At 40.0% G+C, this 22718-nt stretch overlaps 1 protein-coding gene across 3 annotated transcripts in view; it reads right to left on the bottom strand.

Moving 5' to 3' along the window:
- The window catches only part of r3hcc1l (R3H domain and coiled-coil containing 1-like), a 173654-nt gene that overhangs the window by 16546 nt on the left and 134390 nt on the right, over window positions 1-22718 (bottom strand). For all 3 annotated transcript variants that reach the window (XM_060842224.1, XM_060842223.1, XM_060842225.1), the window contains 2 exons: window positions 10904-10999; window positions 6069-6209 (listed from right to left, as the gene is read on the bottom strand). In XM_060842224.1, coding sequence (XP_060698207.1) covers window positions 6069-6209; window positions 10904-10999 — 237 coding nt within the window. The remainder of the gene's footprint in view (window positions 1-6068; window positions 6210-10903; window positions 11000-22718) is intronic.

The following is a 22718-nucleotide window of genomic DNA, read 5'->3' as shown; positions in this document are numbered from 1 at the left end:
AGAATTGGAAACATTTATCAATTTTCTTTCCAACTTCCACCCTGCTCTCACTTTCACTTGGTCCATCTCTGACTCTTCTCTTCCTTGACCTCTGCTTCCATCTTTGGTGATAGGCTGGCCACTGATATCCAGTACAAACCCAAGAACATGCCCAGTTACTTCATGTTTACATTTTCAAATCTGGCTTCCTGTAAAGACTTCATTCTATTCCACCAGCTGTCCACAATTTCAGGATATTGTTATGGAATTGAATTCCCTTTTCTATTATTTTTGTTGTATACATATTAGCACTTTGCTTTTATCTAATTTATTTTAACATGTGTGGACGCTAAGCATCTGGACTTTGTTTTCTTTTATATTTTTGAACTTGGACTGGGTTTTTATCTTCTTGGAGTTTGATAAATTTATAAAATATCACCCCTCCTTTTTATTTTAGACATTATTATAGCTTGCTCATTTCTTCTAGGATCAGCCCACCACATTAGTGTCTCTGATGAATGTTTAATATTTCTGGAATTTTATTCTCATTAACTGGAAGTTTATCATTTGTAGCCCTATTCTGCTTTTTTGCATTTGCGCAGAATGTTTGACTATTCCATATATTCCTTGATAATTTTAGATTATCGTTTCTCTTTATCATCTTAACTGTTTTGCTGATTCCTTAAATAACCATTTTGTACTCCTTTTGGCACCCTCACCTTTAATGTGCGTGCTTAATAGCTACCTTCTTTTAGTGGCTAGTTAGTTATTATTTCATTATCCATCCAAGATGCTTCATCACTATTTGAGTGTCAAACAATGTTTTCAACAGCTATTCTAATTATTCCAGTTTCTTCTATTCTCATTTGCAGCCCTTTAAATAATTTATTTTGTCTAATTTACTCCCTCAGCCCTGGTCTTAAACCTTGCAATGAAACACACAATCGTTTGGATGCTTGTGCAACATCTACTTTAATTTTCTCTCTTTGCAACTAGTTTCTAGCATTTATTTTGACCTGACTATCAAGTCCCTTTTCCCAGCCAAAGCTGCCTTCTCTTTTAAATACATCAAGGAGTGTGCCAGTATTTGGATTCCTCTGTTTCCAATAAACATCTCTCTACCAACACTTTAGAAGACCTCAGTCTCATTCACCCAGTTCATTCTATTTGAGCTTCATCACTACCACTAAAACATTCTTTAAATACTTTGGTACATTTACTAATTTTAATTAGAGCAAACCCTGTTTTTAACAGGATCAATTACCTAAAGATGCCACCAATGCTACTAGAACTATTACTAAAGACTACTGCTCATTTCTTTTTCTTCCCCAAATAAGTTGCTTATTTTCCCTCTACCCACTATGTGCTTTCAATAAGTTGACCATCTTCTTGTTGAAGATAGTATCAAATTTTTTTCGGAGTATTATGATGCAAGCTGATGGTAACACTGGACAGGTCAGCACACAGTATAACCTGGCTTGACAGATCATAAATCTAATTTTTTTTCAGTTGGTTACTGTGGTGATCACTGTCAGTCACACATGAGACTTCCAATGTTCTTAACAAAAGAACAAAAGATAATTGTATAAAAACAACAAAAACAGAACTATTCTATATATATATGAATTTAGAAAGTTCTTAATGTAAGCAGCAAAAACAATGTTTCAACCTTTGTATTCCCAATTTCATTTAGAGATACTCATCCCTGTGAAATATCATACCTATCTTAAATCTTTAATTTCTTATTTAACTGACTCTTGCCAATACTGATAGCCTAACCCTCGTTTCAGTTCTGACAGGTTGAAAACTTCTACACAAAGCTTTCACAGCTGCAGACTTTATAACCTAATTACCCTCCTACTGATAGAAAACGGTTCTTCTGAACTGAAAAATTTGATTTTTTGAGCCAAACTCATCCATTATTGCACTTTGGTCTTTTTTTCTCTATATTTCATCGAAGTTCAACTTCAGAAACAAACCAAATGACACCAGAGGAACCCTGTTAGGCACTTAAGTCACATGCCTTCGTGGAAATGATGACTTTAGTTGACTGTCCAAAATGACATTCGACCTCCTTTTAACAAAAAAAATTATCTAAAATCACACACCTAATTTATGCCTTTGCCAAATGTTAATTATATACTATACGTCTTTATCACAAGATCAAAGGATTTAACATCAAAACACATCATTAGACCCACTACCAACGTCAAACATTTGGGCTCTCTTAAAATCGTAGACTTATTGTTGCTTCTGAGAGCTGAGTCATTTTATCAAACTCCGATCTTTCCTTCTCCATCATATGGATTCCCAAAGTATCGAGCACACAGTTCTTGAAGTCATCCATTTAACCTGTCTTAAATACCGAATCAATGACAATACTATTTCCGAGCCGAATCAGCTATAAAACAATCGCATCACAGTATCCCATGTTATGATTCTCATTTAGATTAGATTACTTACACTGTGGAAACAAGCCCTTGGGCCCAACAAGTCCACACCGACCCGCCGAACCCATTCCCCTACTTTTACCCTTTCACCTAACACTACGGGCAGTTTAGCATGGCCAATTCACCTAACCTGCACATTTTTGGACTGTGGGAGGAAACCCACGCAGACACAGGGAGAATGTGCAAATTCCACACAGGCAAGTTGTCAGAGGGTGGAATCGAACCTAGGTCCCTGGCGCTGTGAGGCAGCAGTGCTAACCACTGAGCCAGCGTGCCGCTTTGAGTACTCTTAAGTGTATTCCATCTGGAACCGCTTTATTTGCTTTCAGCAAGACATACCTTTCTTTTAAAAAAAATTACTAACCTCTACTGTCTCTGAATCAAAATGAATGCTCTACTGATCTTTATATAAGAAAAAGAATGTTACAAACAATTTGTACTCCAGACTTATGCATTCTTGTGAAACAGCAAGGACACAAATTTGAGCAGCAGGACAGGAGTTGAGGGAAACTTTGTAAGTATTTATTTTGCCTTTGGCAATTTGATTGAAAATTTCTGATGGTTTTGATATAAAGGTTATAAATTAGCTCAAGTGTGTCCATATGTACATAGCATACAGATGCGTCATTTTGCATGGAAGCGTGTGTACATCATGCACTCTATATCAGGTGGTGAATTAAAACCTAGCCCAATAAACATGAAATCAATTATTTTTATCAAAAAGACTTGATTTTTGTCATTAGTTATCAGCACTGAAATTTGTAAGCAGAATTGCTTCTATTGCTATATAATAAAACAGTAACGACATGAACATTCACAAGCGGTCTTTAGACAATACAGCAAACCTCAAAAATAAGCTGCGAGATGGGGAAGTACTTCTGAATACTCAGGATTACTTTGGCAATGCAATTGCTGAGGACAATTGCCCCTTCCTTCCTACACTTGGGGATGATAGGGTGGACTGTAATAGCTGGAAGAGACATGGAGTTTATACGCCTACAGCTCTGTTGAAGGATTAAATCGCAAACAGTGCAATACACTGGGCAGCCATTTTGCCCATTTTACTTGCTCAGATTATCAGTAAGAAATGCAGCACCGTATGCTGCTGCAGTTACAAGGTGCCAACGTCAGGGAAATATAAACAATGGGATTTCACTTAAATGTGAGGTGGTTAAAGGAATGAACGTTAGGAAGTTTAGCTCTCAAGCAAAATGACCCAGGTTTTACTTAGTTTTAATCCTTGAATTGCACTGATGCTGCTGATTTCTGCTAAGTCACTGGTGTGAGACTGTACCATATCTCACTGACTCTGCTGAGGTGGTTATGAAAAAGTTGATTCAATGGGCCAAGGTTATTAGGAAAGTCTGTACGTTTTTGGGTGGGTGAGAAAAAAAAATCAACATTTACAATGGAAGGAAATGCTTCTCCTATTCTGCTTCCTGTTGTCTTGCATTTCAAACACTGATTAGACTGGTTTGGTCACCAACATCCAACTGTCAGGTTTTTTTTCATAGTTTGTTTCATAGTCAGATTGTTTCATAGGGTCTGTACAAGTGCGGTAAAGTATGATTACGTGTGGTGAACATTCTGGCCAAAATTACCAGCTAGCCTTTTCTTTATTATTGCACAGCACCCTCTGTGATATTTTATAATCTGAAATTGAAGTGGGCTCCCCTCTGTCTTTCTCTTTCTACCTGATTTGGGTCTGTCCGAATAAGGATCGACTTCTCTATCCCATTTATGAGGTAAGATTTCAAACATCACCAACTGTATTTACAGAGTGTCTTTAATATTGTAGAAATGGTCTAAGCTGCTTTGCAGGCTTATCATCAAATAAAATTTGACATTGAGCCAAAGGAGCAGATAGAAGGAGCAGTGCCAAAAAGCTTGGTCAAACAGGCTAATTTCATGGAACGCCTTTAAAGTGAACAGCGGAGAGGATTAGGAAAGGAATTTCACTGCTTAAGGCCCAGGCAGATGACACCAAAGTTGGAGGACAGGGCAGAGGGTTACCTCAGACTACAACAGGATCTTGATCAGATGGGCCAACGGGCCGAGGAGTGGCATATGGAGTTTAATTCAGATAAATGCAAGGTGCTGCATTTTGGGAAAGCAAATCTTAGCAGGACTTATACACTTAATGGTATGTTCCTAGGGAGTGTTGCTGAAGAAAGAGATCTTGGAGTACAGGTTCATAGCTCCTTGAAAGTAGAGTCTCAGATAGATAGGATAGTGAAGATAGATAGGATACTTGGAATTATTTCCTTAATTGGTCAGAGTATTGAGTACAGGAGTTGGGAGATCATATTACGGCTGTACAGGATGTTGGTTAGGCCACTTTTGGAATATTGCGTGCAATTCTGGTCTCCTTCCTATCGGAAAGATGTTGTGAAATTTGAAAGGGTTCAAAAAAGATTTACAAGAATGCTGTCAGGGTTGGAGGATTTGAGGTATGGGGAGAGGCTGAATAGGCTGGGGCTGTTTTCCCTGAAGTGTCGGAGGCTGAGGGGTGACCTCATAGAGGTTTCTAAAATCATGAGGGACATGGACAGGGTAAATAGATTTAGTCTTTTCCCTGGGGTGGGGGTGGGGGGAGTCCAGAAGTAGAGAGCACAGGTTTAGGGTGAGAGGGGAAAGATATAAAGGGGACCTAAGGGGCACCTTTTTCACAGAGGGTGGTGTGTGTATGGAATGAGCTGCCAGGGGAAGTGGTGGAAGCTAGTACAACTGCAACATTTAAGGGGCATCTGGGTTGAGGATTTGAATAGGAAGGGTTTAGTGGGATATAGGCCAAGTGTTGGAAATGGGACTAGATTAGGTTGGGATATCTGGTCAGCATGGACAAGTTGGACCGAAGGGTCTGTTTTTGTGCTGTACATCTCTATGGCTCTAAGGCCCTGACAACTAAAGATATGGCCATTGATACAGGGGGGCAAGGAAGCAATAATTTATCATGTTATATCTTTTCAAATGCTGACTGACATATAGTATATCTCCAGTTCTCTGGGTTGGACCAGAGATCTAGTGACTTGCCCAACTGGCTATTCTTTGTAAGTAGGAGCAGAAATGAATATTGTTACTATTTGACCATGTTGTACAGGATTTATTTTTGCATTCTCAAGTTTCATTCTTGGAACTCTGCTCTATTCCATTAATATCAGATGTCTACCTTGTGACAACATTATTTTGACTGAACACCTGTGCTTTATAGGACAGGAAGATTAAGTACAAAAACAAAATCTAACATTTGGCAAAGGTCTTTCCCTAGTAAATAAAATCTGTAATCTTGTTATGCAGTAGTGATAGGTCTTATGCTAAATTCTAGCATCCCTTTGTATATTATACTGAAGGCATGGAATATCTGTCATTGTATTCACAAGACAGTAATTCACAGACAGCCATTGAACAGGACACACAAAGATGAACGATTTTAAAAATACCAACACTTATAATGTAATAACCTTTTTGATCACTAGACGGAATAAAGCACCAGCTCAAATGAAACATGGTTCGCAAGATTGAAGGGGACAAGATTAGGTGAAGAGGATAGATTTATGTAAATGATAGAGAAATAGTCAGGTTTGTGTAAAATAATTCAACACAGCAACTGATCTAACGTATAGTGGAGGGTCTACCTACCCCTTGCTTCCTTCAGCTTTTTACGTTCAGCTTCTCGCTCTGCTTTGGTTTGATTGCTTCTCACACCAAGTGCTCCAATGACCAACCTTCTCGCGAGCATGGCACTTGTCTGAGGGCGTTCCTTTGCAGGCAAGAGAAATTCTAAACAAAAAAGTGGTGGGAAATTAAAGACATATTTATTGTCTTAAAGAAAAACAAACCATATGTCACACTGAGAATCTGATGAGCCAAATGCACGTTTCCCCGGCGTGCAACTGAAGCAGCATATTGATGGGAATAAGCAGTAACTTCATAGATAACAGTGCATTTAATATCATACACACATCAATTATGAACACATTAAAACAATTACATTCTTTTTCAATTACTTTTTTTAAATACATCCCTTCATAAAAGCTGCAAGAGAATTAGTTTGGAAAATGCAATCTTGATCTCATTGTAGCAAAGCAATATTTTGTTGCTGTGAGGTCACTGAATCTGTCACGTTAATACAATAACATGCATTTGAAGAAGCACAAGTATTATCCTTGTATATTTATTTTTGCTGTCTAGTTTTGCCCACTTGATGTCTTGTATCATATGGTCTATGAAAGCTTGCCTCAATGAGTTTTTTTTAGGGTTTCTGAGAAAGGTGGAACATACACAGGCACATGCAACATTATCTTCATCTTTCCTCTGATAAATACATCTGCCAGACATTATTCACGTAACTGGATGCAAGCTGCCAAGTGAGAAACTTTTGATCACCGAATCATAGAAACATTGCAGCATTTCTTTTCTCAAAAATCGGCCACAAATAATACCAGACTGTAGCGTCTATCTGCAAATCCACATACTCAAATAAAACTCTAATGGACCAGACTGTAGCATGCACAACTATGAGTGGGATGTGGTGAGCGATTTAAAATTTAATGTCACATCAACCAGCAGTTCTAATGAGGCATTATCATCATTTGCTAATTGTTATTTTCTGCTGTAGTCTGCAATAGTGCAGGATTCAATATCCTCCTCCACAACTGTTCACTCGGGCTACTTTATGCATTTATTATCTAGAGGATGCACTGCAGTATCTCAAAGCCTTGAGAGTAAATCCCAGCCATGTGACTTCAACCAACTAAGATCTGCAAGACAGTGATATCCCAGGCATACCATCAATTCCAAATCTCTCACTATCCTGGTGTGGGCATAATTTGGCATTCTTTCATCCTCGCTGGACTTCACTACCAAAACAATCTGCGAGTTCAAAGCATTGGAAGAGTTCAGGGTAGCTCACCATCACCTCCTTGGGACAACTGAGATTGGCAATAAGCAAAGACATGCCTATGCTTCCACACAAGAACATTTTGAAAAATAAAATTTGCAACATGAATATCTATTCGGGTAGCAATGTAAGTTCTTCATTAAAGGCAAGGGTTTATCATGCAGCTAGCATTTTAGCTAAAGAATTCAACATTTACTTATGAATGTCTCACTCAAATACGAGCAGCTGATTTGGAAGCAAGGGAACTGAGGAGAAATAATTCAACTCCTGGTGCCTAGCGATATGTAAGCTACCTGTCTTTCAGGGTCAGCTGTTGCATTTCAGTTCTAGCACGCAGGAGAATCCTATATATCTCTCAATGCCAAGATTGTAATTACAAGACCCATCCAATAGAACGATAGAATTACAATTTTGATTGTGGCTTAAAAAGTAGTTATCTTGATTAGAAATCTATTCTGTTTAGCTGTCAAACTTCAGTTTTTCTTCAACTAAAAGAAAACCACAAATGCCGCAAATCCAAAATGAAGCATCATGTAAGAAATGTGCAACTAATCTACTGACATTCATTAAAAGGCAACATCCTATCAGAAATGTTAACCTATTGTTCAAGTAAAAAATGAGGTCTGCAGATGCTGGAGATCACAGCTGCAAATGTGTTGCTGGTCAAAGCACAGCAGGCAGGCAGCATCTCAGGAATAGAGAATTCGACGTTTCGAGCATAAGCCCTTCATCCTGAGATGCTGCCTGGCCTGCTGTGCTTTGACCAGCAACACATTTGCAGCTATTGTTCAAGTGATCCTGTTAGGAATGTCTAGTTCTGCTCAGGTTCAGGTAAAGAGAGGTGCATTAGTGAACTGCAAATGTACAGCGTCAGTGAGGCTTCGGCTCCACAAAACCTTATGTTTAGATACAGGACTAATCTGATTGAAAGATAAGTAAGGTATTATTGCACTACTGACTGGTCAAAGTTCACACACAGCACCTAGTAATACGCGAGCCATGTCTGATTCAGATATGAGTGGGCCTTGCCCCACTTTGCAGATTTTAACAAAATCTAGGTTTACACAGTCTGCTGCTGAGGGACTGCAGTACTGTTGGAGGTACAACACATGTGATGAAACAATCAACTGACATCTTTTGCTCTCCCAAGTAGATAGAAAACACTCAATAGCACTATTTTGGGAAAAAAAAGTTTAGTTTTCCTGACCAATGTTTAGCCCTCAACCAACATCACAGAAGAACAGATGGACATGGTCATCATTAGGTGACCTTGGGATCTTGCTGTGGGCAAATTGCCTGCCCTATTTCCTGACCTTGCAAGTGACTACATTACAAGTGCATTTTATTGATTTAAAAATGCTTTGGAATGTCCTAAGTTCGTAAAGCAAGAAATGTAACTTCCTTCTTTATTGAATACATTTCAGTATAGAAATTTGGGGAAGACTGACAATGGAAATTTTAGCATAATTATCAGTGAATGTTTCATGCTGACTTTCAATGACAGCTTTACCACTGACTGCACTTAAACACACAACAGTTGGCACAGCTTTAATTCTAATATCCAATTATTTGTTCCTGTTTTCAGGATCCATGTTGATCAACCTGCAAACGACACTTCATTGCATCCTAGTACATGCAACAACAATAAATAATTCAATCAAATTAGTAATATGTTTTGCAACAGGCACTACCCATCTGTGGCAAACGCCCCTTGAGAAGTGACAGGAATATAATTGTCAGGGAGATTATCAAAGGGTTCTCTGCATTTCTGAATGCAGATTTTTATTTAGCACTGTTGCTACCCATCACTAGGTGTCACTGCTAAGACTGTATACAGTTTATTTCACTTCTACTCCAAATCACTTGGTGTCATTGTGTATAGAAATATGTGCCTTTACGAAGTAAAAATTGCAAATGTTTGAAATTGTAAACAAAAATTCCAGTGCTCCCCTCATTAGTTTCTAGAAAGGAGGTTCTACTGAAAGAATTTGAATAGAGAGGAAGTAAATTTATAAAGCAAAACCTCCAAGGTAATAATCTTGGGATTACTACCTGAGCAATTTACAAACTAGCAGAGGGTAAATAAATCAAGGAGTTAAATTTGTGGCTAAAAGATTGGGAGGAAGTGGCTTCAGTTTCTCCAGTTTTCGTGACCAATGTTTAGTTCTCAATTTATGTCACAGAAGAGCAGATAGGTTGATCATCATCACATGACTTGGGAGCTTGCTGTGGGCAAACTGACTGCCCAATTTACTGTCAATACAAGAGAGACCTCATTAAGAAAGCACTTTTTTTTAGATTACTTTAGATTACTTACAGTGTGGAAACAGGCCCTTCGGCCCAACAAGTCCACACATACCCGCCGAAGCGCAACCCACCCATACCCCTACATTTACCCCTTACCTAACTCTACGGGCAATTTAGCATGGCCAATTCACCTGACTGCACATCTTTGGACTGTGGGAGGAAACCAGAGCACCTGGAGGAAACCCACACAGACACAAGGAGAACATGCAAACTCCACACAGTCAGTCGCCTGAGTCGGGAATTGAACCCGGGTCTCAGGCGCTGTGAGACAGCAGTGCTAACCACTGTGCCACCCACAGAACACTTTATAAGAAGTGCAACCTCTTTATTGAACATTTGGGGCACTGGCACCAGTTCTGGGTTAGAAGGTAGCTGCTGTGATGGAACAGCTTCCCTTGGACCAAGCTGGCACAGCATCCTGGAAAATCAAACAACTCAGGCTGTAGACAAGTCTTTAAATTGAAGTAGGTGAGTAGGAGGATTGGGGAGAGGGGCTATATAGGCTTACAAAGCAAAAGGATGCAGCAGCATTGTAGGGCGATTCTTAGAAAATGGCAGAGTGTGGAAGAGGCTTTAGTACAGCTAATTTGTAAGATAGCATACGTGAAGCTGTCAACGAGCATGGGAGGAATATTTCAAAAGTCGACTGGCATTAGTAGCATGAATAAAACACAGGAAGACAACACAAGCCAGCATGTGATGCAGAGAGAATGGGTGGAGAAGCTCGAGAAGAGAATCCAATCATCAAGCAGTAAGAGTGGGAACCAGGGTGAGACTCTAACCCTTGTTACTAAGCTTATGGCACGGAGGCTAATTTAGCTTCAAATGAAAACCATTTTTTCTTGCTTATATTCCTTTTCAGTTAGTTTAGGAAAGGGATATTATTTCATCCAAGTGCAAACATGCAACATGGCTTATTTAAAGTCTGGAGAAAAGGTTCTTTGCTGAAGGTTTGGGTTGACAGAGGTACAAGGGAAGCTAGAAGGAATCAGCCTTTGGGTGATTATACATTTGGGTTCTTCAGTGGGTCCAAATTAGCGCACAGAGAAACAATTTCATGTCTGGTAATTATTTAATCTGGCCTGTAACTAAAGTCTGATCAGTACGAGCAACTTCCACTGCAGGGAGTACACCAGCCCGAGCCAAGAGATTACAAGCTTCGCTTTATACTCTCTTTTTGACAAATGTGGGTCAGATTATTAAATTGTCTCTTTAATCAACAAAGTGTGAAGGGCTTAATTGCCTGCAATTACAGTTCTTCTCTCACCTGCACAGCTTCTAGCCTTGACCTTCGATGATCTAGATGCTTGTGACAAAGGTCGAGTCTTCAGCATTGGATGCTTGGTACTCATTGCATCACGTGCTACAGATATGTGAGAAAACAACCTTGATTAATTGTGTTTCATGTAGCAGCAGTAAATACAGCTAAGCAAAGCATTTCTATCCTAATTAACACTATTGAGCACCCAGAGCTGAGTAGATTCCCAAGGTCAACAAACACATGGAGGAAAATATCAACAAAGGGTGACATTCTAGTTAATGTCTTATGAGATCAGACTGAGTGGGACTAAGTGGCATCACTCCTTGGAAAGAAACCCTCTTTTCACATTTTGAATCTGAAACAAAATGCAACCAAAGTAATAAATGAAAAGTTTCTTCAGCTGAGCTGTTTAAAACAACAATTTTTGTGCAAAAGCATTATTTAAAAAAAAAGAAGAAAACCTCCAACAAAATGCAAAATGACTGGATGGTTGGGTGTGGACTTGGCTATAGTGGGTTAAAAAGAGATAGTGTGAAATGTGGAACATTGCTTAAAGCTAGAAAGTCAGAGAGTCTTCTACATCATTTGAGGTTGGAACATCTATGAACTCAGACAAGTCACTGATCAGACCCAAACAGATCTTTTTTTAAATGAATGACTACTGAGTGGAAAACAAATTTTAGATCAATCAACATTTCCCCAGAAAAGCCAATCAACTTAGTTTATATTTAAGATCAGCATTTTTATGATGACCTGCTTAATGCTGTTACTGTACACTGAACATTGGATCTACCAGAGTTCCCAACAGCTCAGAACATACAAGGATGTGTAGGCCAAGGAAAGTATGCCATGTCATGTTACTTGGGATATTTTGTCATCAAAATGAAGTTTTGCTCCATAACGCCACAAAATTGAATACTGAATACTGGGAGAATGCAGAATTTTTTAAAAAAACTACCAAAATTCTGCTCCAGTATTTTGCTTCAAACAGTTCTGTTATATATGCGAGTACTTGACAGACCACTATATATGCAACATATATGCTTCAGTGCCATTCAATCTTGTATGCAGTGTAAAAACATATATATCCAATGAACAGCCTCAACAAGAAAGAATCTTTCAATGGGATCACCACTGCTGAACCGCCACCCCCCCACCACCCACACTATCAATAGCAGCGAGGGTTTACCAACTGGACCAACTGTATAAACACCATGGCGCTACATCAGAGGCTAGGAATCCTAGACTGGGTACCTCACCTCTTGCCTCCCCACCACTGGCAAGGCACAAGTCAGCTGTGTGATGGAAAAACTCCCAGTGGCTTGCATGAGTGCTGCTCCAATAAGCAGCTTGATACCATTCAGGATAAAGTAGCCTGCTTGGCTGACACTGCATCCCTCACCTTCAACATGTACTCCCTTCACCATCAACACACAGTGGCAGCAGTGAGTGATGCAAAATGCACTACTGTAATTCATGCAGATTCCTTTGACAGCACCTTGTATTCTATGGCCTCTAGAAGGTCAAGGACAACAGGTGATATGGGAATACCATTGGCAGGTTCCCTTCCAATTCACATACTACTCTGATTTGGAACTATAATGCTATTCCATCACTATCACTGGGTCAAAACGGTGGCATCCCTTTCTACTGCACTGTGGAGGCCCCTGCATCCCAAGGATGGCAACTTATCACCATCTTCTCCATGGCAATTTGGGATGGGCAATAACACTGGCCTAAACAGTGATGATCACATCCATGAATGAATAAAATTGTTCAAAAGCCCGTATGCTAGGATAAAACCCTTCTGTGAAAAGGGAAGCTGCTGTAAAAATTGATATCTTATTGTATGAACAGCTCTGTTTAAATTAAGAGGATAAAGATGACATTAGGGAAACTGGAAGGGAGGAGTTACTGAATCAGGCAGTATGAAAAAGCTAACATTAGCAGATATTCTATTAAGCCCACAGTGCTAATATCAATTCAGCTGCTGATATCAATTCATATTCTCCAGCTCAGTAACTCCACCCAGCTAATTCTCCAATGTCAGCTGTACACAGCTTTAAATAACTTAAACCAGAGGGATTTTAATTTAATGATAACAATCCCTTCAAAGTGAGGGAAAAAGGGACCACAATCATCAAAAAGAAATATTCACCTACATTTGTAAATAATGCATATACACACACCCAGTATGTAGCAATAAAATCACTGTATTAGTGATCCAGAAGCCATGACTTTAACTTGTTGAATAGGACCACAGTTTAACAGAAAAAAGCTGCTGTATTATTGAAAATGAAAGCTGTCCCATCAATGCCACTCTGGGGAAGGAATCTGCCACTCTCTTGCCTGAGTTTAGCCCACATGTGAATTTAGTCCCCAAGACCAAAATGTAGTTTTAATAGCCTTACATACCATCTCAATCTAAAAAGAAAATCATTCTTATTGCTTGCAACAATCTTTTCTGGGCAACCAATGATCATCAGCATTACTTGCATCGCGTGAAAAAATCACCAAAATAAGTAATTGGTCCCTATTTAACAACAGTGACCACACTTCAAAAAGTTCTTCATTGGATGCAAAGCCACTTGAGATGTCCAGAGGTTGTAGAAATCTGCCAGATAAATATTAGCATTTCCTTTTTTCTCAAACTTACTTTTACTTGACAATAAATGATCTTATACAATTCGCTTATCCCTTATCCTTTGATATTAGTTGTGCGCCCCCTGTCCTTCTAACCACCATTTATTAATAGCATTTTAAATGAGATGGGCTTCAACCTTCACTAGAAGTCAGGGCATTTTCTTTGAGAGATGTTGATCACCAATATGCCTGAGCCTTCTGGATTGCAGATGCTGATAACAATCAAACATTGCTGGCTAGGAGACAAATCCATTTGCTGACTGTGCGAAAGCATTTCATTATCCATATTTAATTCAGTCCTAAAAATGATTTACTATTGAAAAGTGCATCATGTACAGCAGTGCCAGATAGGGTGTTCTAATAAATCATGTCAAAGGCACAGACCTACGTCCACAATTCTTTGCAGTTAGTTCTTGATCTCCAATTATAAAAAGGGACAAGTACTCTAACAGCCTCACTTGTCACCAATCCCCCAAACTTTTCTACCCGAGGAAGATCAAAGGAAATGAAAGGGGATTGGTTCACTAAGAACTTGTTTTAGAATGCACCAAATTGAAAGGCAGACAAAAACCAACTGGCCCACCAAGTCTTTAGCGTTTCTCAGCAGTGAAGTTACAGAGATTCTCTGACAGAAGTCAGGACCCTTCATCCACAACCAGCCAGGATCCAGATTACAGATATGAAGAGCATATGAAAATAAACAAGATAAAGAATTCTGGACAGCAATTTCACAGGGGCTTTCTAATCTTCTGTGACCTCTGCAAAGATCCCAGGGATGATCTGTTTCTCTGGGATCTCCAGCGATGTTCCACTGATGATACAAATTGAGAGTGGGAGAACCCTCACTGTTAATTGCATTTTACTTGCATTTAGTTGTATGTAAGGGAGAGGGGAAAATTAACAGTCTAACAAGTACATTTATGAATATTCTTCCAGAAAATGCAGTTGGGTTGCATTCGGTATTGTATGCTCATCATATTTACTTATAAATAACAATAAAAATGAACCGAGTAAAGATTGGTTCCAGTACTATCCTTCATCAACACCCAGTTTTTAACACGCGAAGAAATTCTACAGTAAATTCAGCTTTAACGAAAGTAAAACTGGACATAGTGCCTTGTGGTAGGGAGTGAAGAAAATAATATTCTCATTCTAGATCATAATAATAAATGCACTTGTTAGGTTGGGAATGGATTGCACTCAGCTGTGACACCTTCATGTAAAAATATGCTGCAAATTATATACATTCACAAAGGCAGAATTTCTATTTTTGTTTGAAAATGCTGTCCAGCATTTGTGGGACAAAATCAACTGGATTTGTCAGCTCCAGAACAGTCCACATAATTGTTGGTTATTCCTTCATTTGAGGTTGGCATCCTCAGGATCACAAATTTCAGCCATGGTTTTCCTGCAACTGAACAGACAGAGTCAGATCTGAAGATCTTTGGGTATATGGGGCAGGACATTCTGATGTACCATGATCCGAAATGCTGGACATACTTCCTTTTCTTCCCTTCTATCACTTCTCTGGCCTGTCAATGAGTAATTTGGACTGAAGTGTGATGCAACCTGATGCGGACGTTTTCACCATTTTGAATGACTGAAACCATGCTCCACTCAATCGTTAATGTCAATGTTGCCAGACTTCAAGGAGAGATTCAGTGTCTTCATAGCATCTTCTCTATTCTCCTCTGGAATGCTGACCACGCAAGGGTTGAGGTCAATTGCTTTTCAGCCATCTGAACTTCATTGGACCTTCCATTAGGGGAGGGAGGAATCTCAACACAGAACTTTGATTATTCAAATCACAAGATTGCTGTGTACAACATTTGTGTAACTGAAGGCATTGATTTTCACTTCAGAAATGAAACATTGGACACCTTCCTGTGATACACAAGCATGTGATCCATAGTTTTGTTTCCAGCATACAGGAAGGACTCAAAGAAACCAAATAAAAATGGCATCAATATCAAATGATGGTCACTGAAAACTTAGGCTCTGGGTCTCTTTAGAGACGCAAGTAGAGAAATGAGTGTTCACAGTTATAAGTACACACCTGCTTATTTTTTCAGTTTGATGTATATTTGCACAGATATTGTTATTTACTCCTAATTGTTCTGTGGGCCCCTGCTATGTGTAACATGAAGTATGATACTAAGTTTACGCAGAGGATGCAGAAAAAAAATTCACAGGGATGAAAGGGGAGAGAAATGTGGTCTAATTTCAAAAGGGTACAAAGAGGCAATCTAATACAGTCGCTATAAATTCATTTCATGAGATTTTATAGACAAGAGGGAAAAGAACTTGCAACTCACCAGCCTAGCCTGAAAGTGAAAACTTACCCTTGCTGTAAAATGTCTTTCTTGGGCTCCCATGACTTTTCTCAATTTCCTTTTATTGTTTACCCCAATGGAGCAGTCCTTACATGACAAACTCTGCAATCACTGAGGGCAGCATGTTGGCTCAAATAGCTAGCACTGCTGCCTCACAGTGCCAGGATCCCAGGTTCGATTCCAGCCTCAGGCAACCGTCTGTGTGGAGTTTGCACATTCTCCCCAAGTCTGTGTGGGTTTCCCCTGGGTGCTTCAGTTTCCTCGCACAGTCCAAAGATGTTCAGATTAGGGTGAACTGACCATGCTAAATTGCCCGTAATGTTCAGGGATGTGTAGGTGAGGTGCATTAGTCAGGGGTAAATGTAGGGTAATGGTTCTGTGTGGGATACTCTTTGGAGGAGCAGTGTGGACTTGTTTGTACACTGTAGAGACTCTAATTCAACTGATAATATACACCATCTCTCACCAGAATTTACCATTGTAAAAATCATGAACTGAGCACTACCAAAGTCAAACATTACTCAGTTGGTAGTACACAGAGTCAGAAAGTCACAGTCTCAAGTCCCACTATGAGACCTGAACAGACTTTTGAGTTGTCAAAGCTAATGCTTTACAAAGTAACTGTTAAGTCATCTGCTCTCTCAGATAGGCATAAAGGTTCCCTTGGCACAACTTTAAAGAGTAGTCGTCTCTCTGGCATCCTAACCAAATCACCCAACCAATAGAGTATGAGAGGTTATCTGGTCATTACCATGCTGTTTGTGGAACTTTGCAATACACACACTGGATACTCCAATTCCTCTGTTACAACAGCAGTACTTCATAAGTACTTCTTTAGTTGTTAAGTACTTTGAAGGATCCTGAGATTGTAAAAAGTGCTGCTAAAACGTAAGCTTTAAATAACTTATGATATACTCCTTTGATGGTTTCTTCGTCCTATGTAAAGGTGTTATTGAAAATACAAAGTGATTTTAGGTCTGGGGAAAAAAAATACTAATGGCTCCTGATCCCTTCATCAAAACTTCTCAAAACAATCAATATGGTTTCGTGCAAGGGAAACCATGTCTCACAAACTTGATTGAGTTTTTATTTGAGGAAGAGAGCAAGATGGATGGCAGTTGTGGGAAGGAAGAAAAATCACAGATATGGTCAGGTAATTGGGTTACCTCCAGGAGGGGGCAGCTAGTGCTGTTTGAGAAGATTTAAACTAATAAGGTGACGGGGCAGGACCAGGGAGATAGTGAAGAAAGAGATCAGTCTGAGACTGGTATTCCACAAAAGAGCAAGTCAAACAGTCAGGCCAGGCAGGAACAAAGCAGAGAACGAGGTAGGACAGATAAATTAAACTGCATTTATTTCAATGTAAGAGGCCGAACAGGTAAGGCAGGTGAACTCAGGACATGGCTGGGAACATGGGACTGGGATATCACAGCAACTACACAGATGTGGCTCAGGGATGGACAGGACTGGCAGCTTAATGTTCCAAGGTATAGATTCTATAGGAAGGATAGAAAGAGGGGCAAGAAAGGAGGGGAATAGCGTTTTTGATTAGGATAACATTACGGCTATACTTAGGGAGAATATTCCTGGGAATTTATTTGGATGGAACTGAGAAATAAGAAAGGGATTATCATCTTATTGGAATTGTAGTTATTATCACCCCAACAATCAGTGGGAAATTTGTAAGGAGATTTCAGTTACCTGTAAGAATAACAGGGTGGTTATGGTAGGGGATTTTAACTTTCCAAACAGACTGGGATTGCCATAATGCTTGGATGGAGAGAAATTTGTTAAGTGTGTACAAGAAAATTTTCTGATTCAGTATTTGGAAGTACTGACTAGAGAGGTGCAAACCTTAACCTACTCTTGGGAAATAACGCAGGGCAGGTGACTGAGATGTTAGTGGGGGAGCACTTTGGGACCAATAATCATAATTCTATTAGTCTTAAAATAGTGATGGAAAAGGGTTGACAGGATCTAAAAGCTAAAGTCCTAACTTGGAGAAAGGTCAATTTTGATGGAATTAGGCAAAAACTTTCGTAAGTTGACTAGGGGCAGATGCTTGCAGGCAAAGTGACAGCTGGAAAATAGGAAGACTTCAAAAATGAGATAACGGGAGTTCCTGTTAGGGTGAAGGGCAAGGCTAATAGGTGTAGGGAATGCTGGATGACGAGAGAAATTGAGGTTTTGGTTAAGAAAAAGAAGGAAGCATATGTTAGGTATAGATAGGAGAGATCGAGTGAATCGTTAGAAGAGTATAAAGGCAGTAGGAGTATACTTAAGAGGGAAATCAGGAAGGCAAAAAGGGGGCATGAGATAACTTTGGCAAACGGGGTTAAGGATAATCCAAAGGAACTTTATAAATATATTAAGGACAAAAGAGTAACTAGGGATGGAATAAGGCCCCTTAAAGATCAGCAAGGTTGTCTATGTGTGCAGCCACAGGAAATACAAAAGATCTTAAAGTAAGGAAACCCTTAGGAAGCAGCGATCATAATATGGTAGAGTTCAGTCTGCAGTTTGAAAGAGAGAAGGCAAAATTGGATGTAATGGTGTTACGGTTAAATAAAGGTAATTATGAGGGCATGAAAGAGGAACTGACAAAAATAGACTGGAAGCAGAGCCTAGCGGGGAAGACAGTAGAGCAAAAATGGCAGGAGTTTGTGGGTATAATTGAGAACACTGTACAGAGGTTCATCTCCAAGAAAAGAAAGATTATTCGGGTAGGGATTAGATAAAGGAAGTCAGGACAAAGGAAGTCAGGAAATGTATTAAAGAAAAAGAGAGATCCTATAAAATGGCCAAGAGCAGTGGGAAATCAGAAGATTGGGAAGGCTACACAAACAAACAGAGGATAACAAAGAGAATAATAAGAAAGGAGAGGATCAAATATGAAGGTAGGCTAGCCAGTAATATTAGAAATGATAGTAAAAGTTTCTTTCAATACATAAGAAAGAAACGACAGGCAAAAGTAGACATTGGGCCACTTCAAACTGATGCAGGAAGCCTAGGTGATGGGAGATAAGGAAATAGCAGGAGAACTTAACAAGTACTTTGCGTCAGTTTTCACAGTGGAAGACATGAGTAATATCCCAATAATTAAAGGGAGTCAGGGGGCTGAGTTGAGTATGGTTGCCATTACAAAAGAGATAGTGCTAGAAAAGCTAAAAGGTCTTAAAATTGATAAATCTCCTGGTCCCAATGGGATACATCCTAGAGTTCTGAGAGAGGTGGCTGAGGAAATAGCAGAGGCATTGGTTGAGATCTTTCAAGAGTCACTGGAGTCAGGGAAAGTCCCGGATGATTGGAAGATCGCTGTTGTAACCCCCTTGTTCAAGAAAGGATCAAGACAAAAGATGGAAAATTATAGGCCAATTAGCCTAACCTCGGTTGTTGGTAAAATTCTAGAATCCATCATTAAGGATGAGGTTTCTAAATTCTTAGAAAAGCAGAGTCTGATTAGAACAAGTCAACATGGATTTAGTAAGGGGAGGTCATGCCTGACAAACCTATTGGAATTCTTTGAAGAGGTGACAAGTAGGTTAGACCAGGGAAACCCAGTGGATGTAGTCTATCTAGACTTCCAAAAGGCCTTTGATAAGGTGCTACACAGGAGGCTGTCGAGCAAGGTGAGGGCCCATGGTGTTCGAGGTGAGCTACTGGGATGGATTGAGGATTGGCTGTCTGAGAGAGGGCAGAGAGTTGGGATAAAAGGTTCTTTTTCGGAACGGCAGCCAGTGACAAGCGGTGTCCCACAGGGTTCAGTGTTGGGGCCACAGCTGTTCGCATTATATATTAATGATCTGGATGAAGGGACTGGGGGCATTCTAGCGAAGCTTGCAGATGATACGAAGTTAGGTGGACAGGCAGGTAGTACTGAGGAAGTGTGGAGGCTACAGAAGGATCTAGACAGTTTGAGAGAGTGGTCCAGGAAATTGCTGATGGAATTCAACGTGAGCAAATGTGAGGTCTTGCACTTTGGCAAAAAGAATAAAAACATAGACTACTTTCTAAACGGTGAGAAAATTCGTAAAGCCAAAGTACAAAGGGATCTGGGAGTGCTAGTCGAGGATTCTCTAAAGGTAAACGTGCAGGTTGAGTCCGTGATTAAGAAAGCGAATGCAATGTTGTCACTTATCTCAAGAGGGTTGGAATATAAAAGCACCGTTGTGCTACTGAGACTTTATAAAGCTCTGGTGAGGCCCCATTTGGAATACTGTGTCCAGTTTTGCTCCCCACACCTCAGGAAGGACATACTGGCACTGGAACTTGTCCAGCGGAGATTCACACAGATGATCCCTGGAATGGTTGGTCTAAAATATGAGGAACGGCTGAGGATCCTAGGATTGTATTCATTGGAGTTTAGAAAATTGAGGGGAGACTTAATAGAAACTTACAAGATAATACATGGCTTGGAAAGGGTGGATGCTAGGAAATTTTTTCCGTTAGGCGAGGAGACTAGGACCTGTGGACACAGCCTTAAAATTAGAGGGGGTCAATTCAGAACAGAAATGCGGAGACATTTCTTCAGCCAGAGAGTGGTGGGTCTGTGGAATTCATTGCCGCAGAGTGCAGTGGAGGCCGGGACGCTAAATGTCTTCAAGGCAGAGATTGATAGATTCTTGATGTCTCGAGGAATTAAGGGATATGGGTAAGCGGAGTTGAAATGCCCATCAGCCATGACTGAATAGCGGAGTGGACTCGATGGGCTGAATGGCTTACTTCCACTCCTATGTCTTATGGTTTGATGATTATTTTGCATCAGTGTTTACTGTGGAGAAGGTTACAGAAGATATAGAATGTGGGGAAATAAATAGCAACATCTTGAAAATGTCTAAATAGAGGCAGTGATGTTGAATGGTTTAAAACGCATAAACGTGGATATATCCCCGGGACCTGATCAGGTGTACCCTACAACTCTGTGGAAAGATAGGAAAGTGATTGCTGGGGCCGTGGTATCTGTATCATTGATAGCCATTTAAGAAAGGTAGTAAGGAAAAGCCAGGAAACAATAGATCGGTGAGCAGACATCAGTAGTGGGCAAATTGTTGGTGGAAATCCTGAGGGACAGGATTTACATATATTTGGAAAGGCAAGGATTGATTATGGATAGTCAGCTTGGCTTTGTGTGTGGGAAATCATGTCTCATTAACTTGACTGAGTTTTTTGAAGTAGTAACAAAGAGGATTGATGAGGGCAGAGCAGTGGACATGATCCATATGGACTTCAGTAAGGTGTTCAATAAGGTTCCTCATGGTAGACCGGTTAGCAAGGTTAGATCATATGGAATACAGAGAGATCTAGCCATTTGGATACATAACTAGCTCAAAGATAGAAGACAGAGGATGGTGGACGAGAGTTGCTTTTCAGACTGGTAGCCTGTGACCAGTGGTGTGCCATAAGGATCGGTGCTGGGTCCACTGCTTCTTGTCATTTATATAAATGATTTGGATGTGAACACATGAGATATGATTACTGAGTTGCAGATGACACCAAAATTGGAGCTGCAGTAGACAGCAAAGATGGTTACCAGAGAGTACAACAGGATCTTCATCAGATGGGCCAAGGTGTGCAGATGAAGTTTGATTTAGATAAATGTGAAGTGTTGCATTTTGGAAAGGCAAATCAGGGCAGGACTTAGGCACTTCATGGTAAGATCCTGGGGAGTGTTATTGGACAAAGGCCTTGGAATACAGGTTCATGAAAGTGGAGTCACAGGCGGACAGGATAGTGAAGGCGGCGTTTGGTATGCTTGTCTTTATTGTTCAGTGTATTGAGTATTGGAGTTATGTGCAATTCTGGTCTGCCTGTTTTAGGAAGGATTTTGTGAAACTTGAAAGGGTTCAGAAAAGATCTACAAGGATGTTGTTGGGATTGGAGGGTTTGAGCTGTACAGATAGGTCAACCTTTTGGAGGTTTATAAAATCATGAGAAGCATGGATAGGGTAAATAGACAGGGCATTTCCCTAGAGTGGGGGCCTCCACATCTACAGGACATAGGTTTAAGTAGTGGAGGTTGATACAATTACAATTCTTAAAAGGCATCTGGATAGTTATATGAATAGGAAGGGTTTAGAGGAATATGGGGCAAATGGGAGTAGATTTATCAAGAATATCTGGTCAGCATGGCCGAGTTAGACTGAAGGGTCTCTTTCCATGCTGTACATCTCCAGGACTCTAAGTAACCAAAATGATTGATGAGGATACAACGATAGATGTTGTTTACAAGGACTTCAGCAAAGTCTTTGAAAAGGGTCCGCATGGTAAATTAAGTAGTAAAGTTAGACCATATGGGATTCCAGGTGAGCTTGCCAACTGGATACGAAATTGGCTTGACACAGAGGGTTGTTTTTCAGACTGGAGGCCTGAGACCAACTGTGTTCTACAGAGATTGGTACGAGGTCCACTTTTGCTCGTCATTTACATAAACGACTTGGATGAGAACATCAGAAACAAGGTTAGTAAGTTTGCAGATGACACCAAGATTGGTTTAGTGGAGTGAAGGCGGATTTCTAAGTTTACAAAAAGACTGTGATCAATTGAGTCAATGGGCTGAGTATCAGGAAATGGAGTTTAATTTGGATAGATGCAAGGTATTGTATTTTGGTAAAACAAAAAAGGGCAGTACGATTAATGGTAGGGCCCTGGGTAGTGGTGTAGAACAGGGAGACCGAGGGATTCAGATACGTAATTCTTTGAAGTTTGCATCACAGGTAGACAGAGTGGTTAAGGCGGCTTCACTGCTCAGATCTTTGAGCATAGGAACTGGGACGTCATTTTGAGGTTATACAGGATGTTGTTGAGGCCTCTTCTGGAGTATTGTGTGCAATTCTGGGCGCTCTTCT

Source organism: Hemiscyllium ocellatum, chromosome 22 (genome assembly GCF_020745735.1).
Source record: "Hemiscyllium ocellatum isolate sHemOce1 chromosome 22, sHemOce1.pat.X.cur, whole genome shotgun sequence".
Taxonomy (NCBI): Eukaryota; Metazoa; Chordata; class Chondrichthyes; order Orectolobiformes; family Hemiscylliidae; genus Hemiscyllium; species Hemiscyllium ocellatum.
This window is presented reverse-complemented; position numbering and strand designations above follow the sequence as displayed.